This window comes from Globicephala melas, chromosome 9, assembly GCF_963455315.2.
Source record: "Globicephala melas chromosome 9, mGloMel1.2, whole genome shotgun sequence".
In the NCBI taxonomy this organism is placed as follows: domain Eukaryota; kingdom Metazoa; phylum Chordata; class Mammalia; order Artiodactyla; family Delphinidae; genus Globicephala; species Globicephala melas.
Genome location: NC_083322.1, coordinates 50,476,929 through 50,490,897, shown reverse-complemented (window position 1 = coordinate 50,490,897; position 13,969 = coordinate 50,476,929). Strand labels below are relative to the sequence as shown.

Sequence of the window (13,969 nt, the reverse complement as noted above, 5' to 3'; positions counted from 1 at the left end):
AATCAAGGTTCATGAATTGCTTTTGGTTGTCTCTTTAGCGCTTTGGGGGAGGCAGAGATGTGACCTTATGTGTGTAACTGAGATCCAGTGCGTGCGTAACACCATAAATATAGGAACTCACTCGAATGGGACTTCAGGGAAGGTTAAGTGTTTGGGGCATTGCAAAGGACACAAGTTGGGTGTGGGAGATGAGTCAGCCATTCGTAAGGGCCATTAAATCAGTGTGACTAGTCGGCATTTTCCTTTTTCATGTTAGGACACACAGAAAATAATATTTCCATAGCACGCTGGGTTGAACAGACAGGGCTTCTTTGGGGGCTGTCTGGGGCTCTAGCTGCCTCAGGTCCCCTGTCCCAAAGGCTGGGGGACCTACATTTGCAGTACACCTTGGAAATGTTCAGACCAAAAGTATGGCAACTTTTGCCAAAGTTTCCAGGCTTCTTTATGTCCTGGGGTATTTTTAATTTCCAACCCCATCCCTTGAGCTAATCTTGTGTGTTTCTCCCTCAGCAAAGTCTCAGCTAGAGTCTTGCTCTGTCCGTTCAGCAGCCACATATGCCCATTAACCTGAAAACACAACGACAGGAGAGGCCTTTTTCCATGTTATTTATTCACAGTCAACTAGCTTCACGAGGGGGAAAAACAAATTAGTCAGAGCTTTTGGGGGAGGCGTAAGGGGATGGGTGGAAGGCTGGGATTTTAAACAGAAAATAATCTTATAAATGGTTAGATGAAAGATTGACAAATATCCATTAAAAAAAATAGTATCCTCTGAGGGTAAGTGAGGAAGATAAAATCATCATGAATAAAATAAATTAACAACTCCTGATCATTGCATTCCTCAAAACCAAAGTCTCTGAAAATGGTTTGCATTTCAGACTGCTGCAATTTGCAGACTTATGTGATATATATCTATTTCCAACACAGAAAAGTAAAGACAAACACTAAGCAACAGATGAATACAATGTAGGGAAAATTGAGCACATGAAAATAGCTGTCATCTGGTAGCAAAAATAGAGGTATGCCAATGTTAATATCAAAATTAAAGACATTCAAATACATTACGCCAATACATTGGAACTATCATTCCTAAGATCATAAGAACAACTGCTTATTGCTCCTACTCATAACTAAAAGCTCTGAGGAAATCCTGTGATAGCTGGAAGGCATAACTTACAGAGTATGCAGTAGACCTACGACAAGTTTCAACAGCCAAATAAAAACTGTATACTTTATCATTTTTCTCTTCGGGATGACGTTGTTAATAGTAGGCTAAGACCACTCATCATAAGTCTGAGGAATACAGATGGATAGCGCTCGCGAAGCCCAAGCCAATGATTTACTGGAAGTAGTTAAAGGTAGAATGTGAGAAAAGCAGCAGCCCAAATGAAGCAAATATATTTTTTTAAAAGTTGGTTTGTCTACTTTTCTCTCCCAGAGAACCTCACAGGAAGCACAGGAGGCCATGAGGGCTTTCTGGGCATTCTGTGAGGACCTGATACATAACGGACGGTTGTCCTAAAGTGAACTCCATGTGTTTAATTAGTTCCAGAACCAGCCTGGCTTCTGGGAGGTGCATGGCATGGAGGAGCTGCACTGAGGCTTTGATTATTGAGTTTGACTCCAGGAAATACCAGCCTAGGCTTTGGGGCCTGGGGAGGGAGTAACCTGGTGCCAGGCTACCCTGGAGACGGTGGCTCCTTCCTGAAGCATGTCCCGCAGCTTCAGATAACTGGCAGGGGCAACAGGAACACTGGAAGTGTAACGTGGCTGACTGTACAAGGTCCCATTTCCAAGAACAGCTGTGCAGTTCACCATACATTTGGGATGGGATGATAAGGAATGAAATGGAGGTTACAACATGTACCTCAAGTGATGCAGTGATTGGCATTATGCAATCGGGAGATTCAAAATCCAAAGTCAATTCTACCTCAATTCTTCCCAAACAATGCCATGTTTCTGTTTTCTTCATCCTAAGAATATAAAATGTCCTTGAGATACAAATTAGGTGAGAGGATGCTTTTGAGAATGGAGGCTGAAGGAAAAAAGAAGCCATTTCCCCCTCAAGGGAATTTGAGGATTATAATAGGATGCATCACCAAGCTGCTTAAATTTCAGAAAAGCCCTTTATAGATGTAGGTACTAATAGACTTCAAAATTTGCATACATATTCAAATTCAGCCCCACTCCCATCTCAAATAAGATGACTACAAAGGTGATATTTGGTCCCTTGATCCTCGTGATTACAAAATGAAACATAAGATCAACTGAAATAACAGCATCAGGACAATTAAAGACTTTCCAAAGACTGCATGACAAAGCTACGTCCATTCAGGCTGCATGTTCTCTTTCTGTTTTGTTTTGAGCCAGCCCCTGGAGTAGGCCTGTAACAGTCAGTAGTATTCAAGTTCTACATTTACCTTCACACTGTGAAAACTAGATTTGTTTTCCCCTGGAGTATCCTTAAAATCTACAGCCTGCTTCTTCCCGTCTGTGAGAGCAGAATTTAGAGACATGTTTGAAAAGAAAAGAACAAAGCACATAACCAAAGAATTTGATTGGGTCAGTTAACTGCTTAGAAATGGAAATGATATTCGAACTGCGTTCATCTTGACGTCTTGATACATGGAATGGATGAAAGCAATATTTAATGAGCCGTGTATTGTTTTAAAATGCTAGTCACTTGCAGATTCCAAAAGGCTACTGACCCACTTTAAATAACTCTCCATTTTGAAAGTGCAATACTCTCCAACTAGTTATTTGGTGTGACATTGAAAAATCATGCATTCTTTTTTCCATTATTTATTCTACTTTTCACTCATAGCATTCTCTGAAATTATTTAAATACCTAAAAATGTTTTCTGGAGAAATCTTTTTACACACCACTTTACTTGATATTACATAAAATCGTCATGGACTTTAGAGGAAAAGGCTTCAAACGTAGGCTTTGGTTTTAAAGTAATCTGGGCAGAAGTTAGAATTGCTTTGATCACACAATTCAACTACTGCACAAATTCTATTATAGTAATTGGAAATAACACATTTAAAAAGGCGAAGTTTCTCCTTTCAGTAGTTATAGTCTGTATTATTCAAGACTGCTGCAAAACTCACAAAAGAGTGATATGAATAAGAAGAAGTGTAGGAAAGCGATAAGACACTTAAAGTTTTACCAGGACATAACACAAAGGAAGAGCATCAATTCTCTACATTTGTCTATAAGGCAGGTGGTCAAACTTTTCATACAAGATCTAAAATATGGTGCTTATTGAGAGGTAGAAAATACCAGAACACTATTTAAGAAAAACATGTTGAATTATTTAAAACAATCAGTTACTTTGCTAAACTTTTGGAAAATCAAACTGCCATGTTGAATGCACCTGTGTTTTACACTAAATTGGGACATTCCATATTCAACAGAGATGTGGTCAAACAGCGGAGGAGGCTAGAGGTGGGGTGGGAAGCAGAAAACAGTTTCTTAACTTGTAATGGATTCAGCTCTCACTAAGGAGAAATTTCCTACTGTCCGCCTGGGATTTCATTTTGACATTTAATTAACAGGGGTTTCTCGGATTATCAATTTTTCTGAGTAACGGTACAATTTTGCACATAAGGCAATGAAACTATAGGGAGGGATGAGTTCGAATGCTTCCTCTTTGAGAAGCTGCCATCTCCATCTTATATAAAAACATACACCCCACTAATCGTATACCATTCCCCCAAGCACGAAAACGCAAATGCAAATATTCTTCAGACTCCAGTACCAGCAGAATTGTTCTTCGTGAGCAATTCAAAAGCTGTCTGAGGCAAAAAGATATCTGAGCTACCACATTAAACCTGGGCAGCTTGCACACAGGTGAGTAACCCTTCGTATTCTTATTTCTTAACGCACCTGGGAAAGATGGATTTCTTTTTCCAACATAATTTTATAAGGCATACATTTAATTAGAATTTTCCTAACCTTTGGAAAATTAGTGTTAAAGCTTCTTTTTTAACCCACATGTTAACATTCAATCTTTCATTTTTATTAAATAGTTTATATATAAAAAGAAATCTCAAGGTGTTCTACACTCATATAAACAGTTGTGAGAACATTTGAAATTGTAAAGAAACCTACTGAAGAAAATATATACTTAAATACAACACTAAGCCAGGAAGCACAAGTGATTGTTCTAGGTGATGTTGTTTAAATATACAGACACAGGTTTGTGGCTTCAGAAAGCAAACACGGGAGAAGTACAAAGATGTATCGCTCTTTCCTCTTTTACCACAAGACAGGATGGTCCAGTTTGGAAAAACCAAGATCTTTCCTAAGTTCCAAATAGGTGCCACTGCTCACCCAAGAGTCATCGCTGGATTTCCTGTGAAAGTGAAAGAATTTGCTGAAGGCTCGTGACAAGACTGTCATAGTCTCTGTCTCCTTTTCACCCCGTTCCTCCCCCGCCCGCCCTCTCCAGCTTATCACTGGCACCTGCACCCCTGTCCCTGTGATCCAGTACTGGACCAGTGAGGGAGCAGGAAGCCTGGAAACCGTTTTGCTGCTTCTGACTTTGACTTCTCCAACTTAGAGGCTGTGAGAAATGGGTGCTTCTGAGAGAAGTGGGTGAGGGTAGAGTCTGTCGTACAGAAAACAGGGCTGGGATGACAGCTACCACCTGGGGTATGGCCACGTAAAAGTTACAAATCAATCACGTTGTTCAAATCAAGTGATCAATTAACAGTAAAAAGGAAAGGAATTGGAAGGAATTGGAATCACAGCCTGGAGTGAACAGCCTTGGCTCACTATTCTATGCATAGATAATATATTACATAGATCCAAATTCAAAAGGTACCAAAGAGTGGAGAGCTGAACGTTTTCTTCCTACTCCCAGCCTCCCAGTTCTCTGCAGAGACAATGATCTTAGCAGCTTCACTCAGAGAAATTCCACGTGTGTGAGCGTGCACGCATGCACACTCACATTCCACTCCTCTCCTATTTTTCATTCAATGGTAGCCCTGGATGGTCTTCCACCCCTTGAGTTTTTTTGTTTTCTTTGCGGTACGCGGGCCTCTCACTGTCGTGGCCTCTCCCGTTGCGGAGCACAGGCTCCGGACGTGCAGGCTCAACGGCCATGGCTCACGGGCCTAGCTGCTCCGCGGCATGTGGGATCTTCCCGGACCGGGGCACGAACCTGTGTCCCCTGCATCGGCAGGCGGACTCTCAACCACTGCGCCACCAGGGAAGCCTTGAGTTTATATATATAACATATATATTAGAGATCTTTTTCCATTGTTACAATAAGGTCAGCAAACTACAGCCCAAGGGCCAAATCCAGCCTTCAGCCTATCTCTGTAATACCATTTTACTGGAACACATCATGCCCATTCATTTAAGTATTGTCTATGGCTGCTTTCACATTGCACAGCAGGGTTGAGTCATTACTACTGAGGGCTCATGGCCTGCAAAGCTAACAATATTCACCATTTGCCCTTTGCAGGAGAAGTTTGGTGACTTTGACAAAAAGGGCTTTCTTTTTTTCTTTTTAAACAGGTGCATGATAGTCCATTGTGGGGATGGACCATGATTTAACAAGTACGCTACTGGTGGGCACTGAGGATGTTGTTTTCAACCTCTAGCTATTATAAACAAAACATATGTTATTTTGTATGTGCAAGAGATTAGTTATATTAAAAATTCCTATAAACTGAACTTCTGCGCACTTGTAATGTTGACTGATATTGTCATATGCTTTAGAAACAAAAGTGAGGAGTGCCTATTTTTCCACATTCTCAGGATCATAGATTTTTATCACAATTGTTTTTCTATTCCAATAAAGGGATGTGTTTAAAAATAAATCAATCTGCATATCAGATACTTTACTATGAAAACAAAGACGACTATCGCTGCCAGAGCTGTAGTTTCCACTTGAAATTTCCAGTGATGTTTTCGTGGCTCTTCAGTGAGTGTCAACGGAAACGTCCAAGTCCCCATGCTCCTCTGTCATCTCTGCCAGCGTCTAATTGGAACAATTCCCGGACTGCTACTGCTGAACAATTCTCACCTTTTCTCACAGTTTTACTTGCCACATCTAATACTCTGATAATTTTACAGACAATCAAGAGGAAAAAGAACTGCAGCTGTGTTCAGTCCTTGTCCATTCCAGACCTAATTCTTACACGGTTGCAGTGACAGCCCAGATAACATTTTATATTTTGCATTTACATGTTAGTTCATTTCCCACAGAGCTCCACAGACTGTGTGAAGTCATTTTTGAGGTTTTTACATCAGATCAATTTGATAAATATCCTTATCTATCTCCTGAGGCAGTTTGCTTATCCACAATTTTTAGTGATCCTAAAAATACTGTAATGAACCTCTTTAACAGATATTACCAAAATCAATTGATCAGTCTGTTAGTCTATCCATTTACCTATCCCTTGCGTTTATATAAAAAAAAATAATTTAAGGTGTCTTATTTTTTAAATGTTTAAATGAAGTTATGAATATTCTGGGACAAAACTCTGGCCTACTGATCTTCAATCACTCATATTCTGAGTTTGTGAAATGATCAAAATCCACATCAACTTTAGGGGAAAGGACATAATACTTTGGGGATAAAACATAACTTGTTGCTATTTTGCTGTTTTGGAAATATACAATTTTATTGATGCAGCTGATAGATTAGTTGCTAAATCCTCCTAAACGTGTTTCTGTTGCCCATTAAAAAATAATAACAACCAAAACATCCCTGCAAACAACAACAAAATCCTGAAAAGAAGATTGGGAGGAATAGGTAGGGCAGGAGCTGGTTGCTTTTCTACCTGTGATTGTTCCATTGCTGATTTTTAAAAAAATGAACAAACTAAAAACCCCTAAAACCATATCAAGTCCTGGCCTGTAGTCAAGACAGCGAGGCCCCAGTCTGGGACATTCCACTGGGTCTCTCCACAGATCACCTATGTCCCCTGGGCCTTCGTTTCTTTGCAGTTAAAATAAAAGAGGGGGTGAAGGGCGGATGATCTCTGACGCCCCTTCTAAATCTTTCAGTCTGTTCTTAACGAGACCCTCCTAGCAAGCTATTTTAAAAATAATACTAAGTGTTCCAAATCCAAGCCCCAGTATACTGGAACCTCTGCAATTCAAGAATTAGATGACTTGGAAGTTCTAGTTTGGTGAAGAACGGGGTGATAGCTAATTATCTCCATCACTGTGTAGAATCTACCCATTTGGGGGACCAACCTTAGACATGGCTTGAATAAGCTGGCCTGGTACTGGGAGCTGGGTGTGGTTGGTCTCGTTGCTTCTCCCACAAGCACTTACTGAGCACCTCTCTGCAAAGTCCTGGGAGAGGCCCTGGGAGAGACCAAGGAACGCAAAAAAGGAGGGCTGCGCAGGGCAGCCTGGGGGCAATGTCCCCACAAAGTCGGGCCTTCACAGAGGAGGGATGTCACCACTCTGAAGCAGGAAAAGGGCCGAGAACACTCTCTCGTGGGGAGGGGACACCCCAGTCTGTTCTCTTCGCACCAGAAGCGTCAGGCGTCACCAGTGCCTGCCAACAATGACCCACACGACCCCAGCTGCACACATACCTGAAAAACCGCGGCTGGTGTTCCACCTTATTTTCTTCCAAGACCCGCCGCCTTTCTCTCTGCAGCTGTTCAATCCTCTGCTTTTGTATTTCGGCCTCTTCTAAGCTCCCTTCTTCTAGAAACCTGAGGCATTGAGGAAAAAGATAAAGGAATAGAACACCAAAGAAATGTGACAATCATTACTATTAGAACTGCATGTGTGCAACACTGGATATGCAGAATACTCTCCTATACATAAGCCCCCTCCTCAGCCCTTAAAACATTATTTGCAGGTAATGAGGGACAGTATTGTGCTCTGAATTGGTGATACAGACATGGTTCAAAAAATTATACCTATGAAAAGGAATTTGGGGTAAAATCTCCCTCTCTCATTCCCGTCTCCAGTTCTACCTGTTTCCTCCCCATCCCACCCACGTTCACGTCCCCCACCGCAGGTAATCCACCGTTACCGGTTTCTGGTGCATCCTTCTAGAGCTTCCTGATTCGTATATAAACACACATTAATATACATTTTTACCCCTCCCTCCCTTTTAAGAACATAAACGGAAGCAGGCAACACATACTGTCCATAATTTGGTATCTTGTTTTGTTTTACTTTTTACTTAACCATATAGCTTGGAGCTGATTCTTGGTAGTACACAGATCTTTTCACTTTTAATAAATATATAATATTCAATTGTGTGGCTACGCCTGCATTTATTTTAAACAATTCCCTATTGATAGACATTTGGGATGTTCCCAATTTTTTACATTAATTTTTAAAATTAATGCTGCAGTGAAGGACTGTATATATCTGTCATTTTGCACATGTGTTAGTATATCTCTCAGGAGACAGTTCTAGAAGTGGAATTGCTGGGTTAAAGTGTGAGTTTGTAATATATCTATTACCAAACTGCCCTTTATGGGGATTACAGCAATTCACGTTTCCACCAGCAATGTTACTGAAGTGCCTCTTCCCCGTGGCCTCAGAGTGCATCAAACTTTTGAGTCTTTGCCATCTGATAGGTAAAGAAATGGTATGACAGCGTGGTTTTAAAATTTTGTGGGTTTTTTTGAGTAAGACTGAGCATCTTTTCATATGTTTAAGGGCTACCTGCATTTCCTATTTTGTGAACTGTTCACTTCCCTATGTCTATTTTTCTTTTTAATGGATTGATCTTGATTTCTAGAACCAAGTCATGAAGTGAGCTGCAAGTATAGATTTCTCAGTCGTTAATCTTTTGACTCTGGGTATACATTTTATTTACTTTACCACGAAGAAGCGTGCTGGGTTTTTTAAAAATAAAGTCAAATTTTATCAATTTATTTTTTGCCTTCTTGGTTTTGAGTCTTAATTAGAAAGGCCTTAGGAGAGAGTTTCTTCTTTCTGTTTTACAGAGTTGGAAACTGAGGCTGAGAAAGGTTAGAAGACTTAGCGTATGCGACACAGCTCGTCAGCAGCAAACCTAGGATCAGAAGTTAGATTTCAGTGCACCAAAATAAGTCAAATTCGAGGGGTGGGGAGCTGGATGCTTTTACTCTTTCAAATACAGAGTAAGTTTTTCTGATTGCGGTATGCAGTGAAACTCTTTAAAAAAAGACTTTTTTTTCCCATAGAAATGGGGTTCTACTGGTGAATAAAGGTCATGCCACACACAGATCTAAGCTGGGCTCCGTTCCTTCCACAAGATGGCTTAAAGTCTCCCTAGACGTCTGCTCTTGATGACAGAATCTCTCTCTCTTAGGCTCCTTTGGTGGCCTGGGAGATGTTACCAAGACTTTTTACAAAAAGTTTCACATCTCTGGAGATAAAGATCTGAAAAAAATCCTTACCTTTGGTCTGGCCTGAATCGAGTGTCAGTAGGTGGTAATAAAGACTTTAACAATGGATCCATTTCGTTTAATTCCAGTGCAAACTGTGTGAAGCCATAATATTGCTCATAGCCTTTTGGCATGGGATCTAAAGGAAAAAGAAATCATTCATCACTGACTTGCATTGCATTCACATCACATCTTAATTCCTTCACCTTTTTCATCTCAGACCAGCTACAATTTTTCTCTCTCGGCTCTAAACTCTTCCATTTCTATTAAAATATTCTGGCTCACAGAGAGGTGCTGAATTTTTCTCTATAAATTTTCTTCTCTATAAGCTTCCTGCTACCTACAAGCATAAGGCCTTCTTTGTGTGGTCCTATAGCAAATTTATTAAATACCAAGAAGTTTCTATAGAATTTAAGTTATAAAAATAATTTGTTACTAAAATAAACATGTTAAAAAGAACTCTAGGTCCACTTTCTCTGACTAACAAGACTTTCATTCTAGAGAATCGTTTTTCATTTAAGAGATGTCAAATTCTCCTGAAACTCTGTCTAGTACCTAGAATAGTGTTGGACCCATACCAAGAGGTCAAAAAATATTATTATTATTATTTTTTTCTCTTGCTGTACGCGGGCCTCTCACCGCCGTGGAGCACAGGCTCCGGACGCACAGGCCCAGCGGCCACGGCTCACGGGTCCAGCCGCTCCGCGGCACGCGGGATCCTCCCAGACCGGGGCAAGAACCCGCGCCCCCCGCGTCGGCAGGCGGACTCCCAACCACTGCGCCACCAGGGAAGCCCAATAAATTTTATTCTTTACTTCCAGTCCTGCTCTTCTTTTCACCAATGCTTGGCCCCTCCAAATCTTACATATTTTAATTTTAAACCACCTCAGCAGAAGCCAGGAATAGAGATGGGATTATAATGGCAGAAACACTGCCAGCTGGAACCAAAGGGGACAGAGAAAACGGGACTGAATGAAGCAAGGCTGCTGGACTACTGTTATTTTACAGATGAAACCAGAGAGCTACGCAGCTGCAAACATGCATTGCCTTCAAGAAAAGGGAGGAATGACTCTGAAGGTGATTCAGAGATCATTGGGCTGCCACTCCCACCACAGGCCCAGACTACACAGATTCAGGGGGCAAGGCTGCCACTACCTCTCAAATGGCAGGGCCGCTGTGCAGCTTCAACATGCCCGGCTGCCACCACCCAGAGCCTTGGGGGGCTTGGGAGCCAGGCAAAGTCCCAGTGGGCCCAGAGGGTGGGGCATCGAGCCAATGAGGATGATCTCCAGTTTTTAGACCAACAGCATTTGCCGTGCTAGGTCTTGGACTCACTTAGGACCTGTCATCCCTTTCTTCTTTCCTGTTTCTCCCTTTGGAACGGGAACGTCTATCCTATGCCCATCCCACCACTGTGTTTTGGAAGCACATTTTGGTTTCACAGGCTCACAGCTGGAGAGGATGAATCATACCTCAAATCTCACCCGTACCTGATTTAGATGATATTTGGATGAGACTTTGGACTTTAGAGTTGATGCAGGAATGAGTCAAGACTTCTGGGGCTGCCGGGGTGGAATACACACATTTTGCACGTAAGAAGGACATGATTTTGGGAGGCCAGGGGCGGAATGTTATGGACTGGATGTTTATGTTCTCTCGAAATTCATATGTTAAAGCCCCACCCCCAGAGTGCTGTCTTTGGAGATGAGGCCTCTGGAGTAACGAAGGTTAAATGGGGTCAGAAGGGTGGGCCCTGATCTGGCAGCCAAGCCACGAAGGAGATTCCCACCAGAATCCGAATTTGCCAGCACCCAGCCTCCAGAACTGTGAGCTAATGAATTTCCGCTGTTTAAGCCACCCAGTCTGTGGTGTTTGTTACAGTAGCCCAAGCAGATTAATGCAGGCGTATTGCCCTAACTTTAATTGTTAACTTTAATTTAATTGTTAAGTGCATAGCACATATCCTAATGCTTTAAGCCATTATGAAGGTTTGACTTCCTTCCCCCTTTTCCCCCCAGCTGCTTCAAACACCTAGCATCACTGTACACTCCCTAGGGGATGAATACAACTAAAAGTCAAGCTAAAAATACCCAAATTTACGTATTGGATAAATCAAATGTAGACTAATCCGATCCACTCGTAGCCTTAGCTCTAGCTGTCCACATATACAAATGCTTTCCACGAACTTTTCTGAAGACCCATTTTCTGAAGGTTCAGAAGTCCACTTTGTCTAATTCTAATTCTCTGTGGATCCTAAGCATAAAAATAATAGCAAACCTCCTACTATGCCTTCGAAAATCCATCCCAGTCTCCCAATCACCAGAGTGGAGACAGTGGTTTTTCTTGTAGACAGGCCAGGGATGCTCATAGCCAAGGCAGAGACACAAAGTCAGTGAATAACAACAACAGCAACTAGAATAACAGCTTACACACTGTTGTCAAGGTACTACTTTAACACCCAGAGCCAATGGTAGCTCTCATCTGTGATACATTCTTTAAGCAAAAGAGAGCAAGTGTCTCATTCATAAAATGCCATGCGTGCCTCTGAACCTCTGAAGCTAGGAAGGCGGCCATGGTGCCAAGTCATTCTAGCTTCGTGGCAACCTCTGCGACGGTGGAAGATGTGGCTGCTACCCGTTGAAAGAGACATTGTTGCTTGCCCACTCTACAGTCATCTCCCTTTCTTGCTAACGGCAAACTCATCTGTTTGGGTGTCACTGTATACTCCCTAGGGGATGAATCTAAACTCATGTGACTCTCTCCTGCCGACCCAGTTGCCCAGGATCGGTTAAGGGATGGGTTTGGACCCACTCCAGGTTGATGAGATATGAAGACACATTTGCTGCAGGATCCTAGGAAATATTTCATTCCTGAGAAAAGACAGTTACAACTGAAGAAAGCTCTTCTGTCCTCCCTTCTCCCCTGCTTAGTGAGCTGTCACAGGGAGATACGATATTGAATCGAGGCAACCATTTTGCATCCATGGGAAGAAACATCACCGCCATATTGGAAGTGGCAGATGGGCCCTCAATGACCTGTGTTCTTGACACAGGTAACCTGCCTGTGTAACAACCCTGGGGCCACCCCCTGCCATTTGTTGTTAAGTGCATAGCACATATCCTAATGCTTTAAGCCATTATGAAGGTATGACTTCCTTCCCCCTTTTCCCCTCAGCTGCTTCAAGCACTTAGCATCCTTCTAGAATTACAGGAGAGACTGGAGTGGCTTATGGTATTGGGAGAGTCTAGGGGACCCCCTAACTCTTGTAGGTCATTCTACTTTTCCAGTAAGAATTTTCCCTTTATCTTTACTCTAGAATGACTTCTTGTACCTCACTGATACTCCTTCATAGTGCCCAGTATAGGCGAAGGAATGATGTGTGTTGACTGGAAGACACAGTGACCACGGATTAGCAATGGCTTCGTTCTGGGATTAAGAACCCAGGACCTATCAACCCAACAGAGGTATTGTTAAGCTTGAGGATGAGTCTGAGATATAACTAGGTGAATGAAAGATGGGCCAGTAGCTCCAACATAGTTCAAAGCAGGTAGAGGCTAGATACACCGAATGGACACTGACGCCCACCCACGTGCGGTTCCTCTGGCCATGTCCCGCCTCCTTTTGCTTGGGGCTGATTAACCAGATACTAACTCGCTCTCCAGATACACGTGGATGAGGAAGAACCACCGCAATAGATGCTCTCATGCCATTTCCCAAATAGCCGATGCACTGCTTTTCCACTCTTGTCAAATACTGTACCTTCAATCTCATGGGCATTAGTGCTCCAGTATTTTGCCTAGGAGTCAAATGAGAGTCATCTGTTTAGTGTTTTGGGGTCAATTTATTACAGATATTAAGAGAAAACAAAAGAGGAGAGAAAAAGTACCATATGAATGATTCTATGCTACATATGGTTTGCTGGTTCTGTTTTCTTTTTTAATCATACTTTTAATTATTTAATGAAAAGTAAAAAGCTAGCACTTTATTTACAGTTTGTAACTCAACCACCAACATTTGTGTAAGACACAATTTTTTCCGACTTTCACTACATGCATAGTAGAAAGGAAAGGCTCAGTTCTCATACATCCACCAAGCAGGGGCTGGCCCTTAGCACCCCCTCCGGAACAGCTATTTCCTGGCTGTCACTGGGGCTCTGACTACTGTAGTTTAAAAGAAATGTAACTCATGTAATTTTTTCTCTGAAGGAACTAGACAATCCTTTGTAAACCAACAAATTTTTTAACCAAGTTTGTAAACCAATCAATTTTCTGTTCCTCCTATTAGTTCTCCCCACCTCCCCCAAACCAGATCTGTTCACCTAACTTATAGGAACCTTATACAACCCGTATTCCCACTATGAATTGGTCCTGGTCTGAGACCAGCTCATCTTGGCTCAGCCTTGTGTGTTTTACATATACAGTACCACATTGCAGCCAGCAGAGGGAGCTCTAACTCCCTAGTGTTGATTTTAAACTTCTCCCAATTACATGGCTGCCCAAAAAATCTCTGCAAAAGACCAGAAGGCATTACTCCATAAATCAAAAAATCCTACTACTATTTTCAGCCAAAAAAGAATCCACATTTGGAAACCAATAAAGTTGAG

At 42.0% G+C, this 13,969-nt stretch overlaps 1 protein-coding gene across 4 annotated transcripts in view; it reads right to left on the bottom strand.

Moving 5' to 3' along the window:
• Positions 1-599: 599 nt before the first annotated feature.
• OSBPL3 (oxysterol binding protein like 3) overlaps positions 600-13,969 on the bottom strand; it is a 206,047-nt gene continuing 192,677 nt past the window's right edge. For all 4 annotated transcript variants that reach the window (XM_060304519.1, XM_060304517.1, XM_030857364.2 and 1 more), the window contains 4 exons: positions 13,018-13,162; positions 9,379-9,505; positions 7,567-7,689; positions 600-4,358 (listed from right to left, as the gene is read on the bottom strand). In XM_060304519.1, the coding sequence (XP_060160502.1) occupies positions 4,262-4,358; positions 7,567-7,689; positions 9,379-9,505; positions 13,018-13,162 (492 nt within the window). In that variant the 3' untranslated portion in view covers positions 600-4,261. The remainder of the gene's footprint in view (positions 4,359-7,566; positions 7,690-9,378; positions 9,506-13,017; positions 13,163-13,969) is intronic.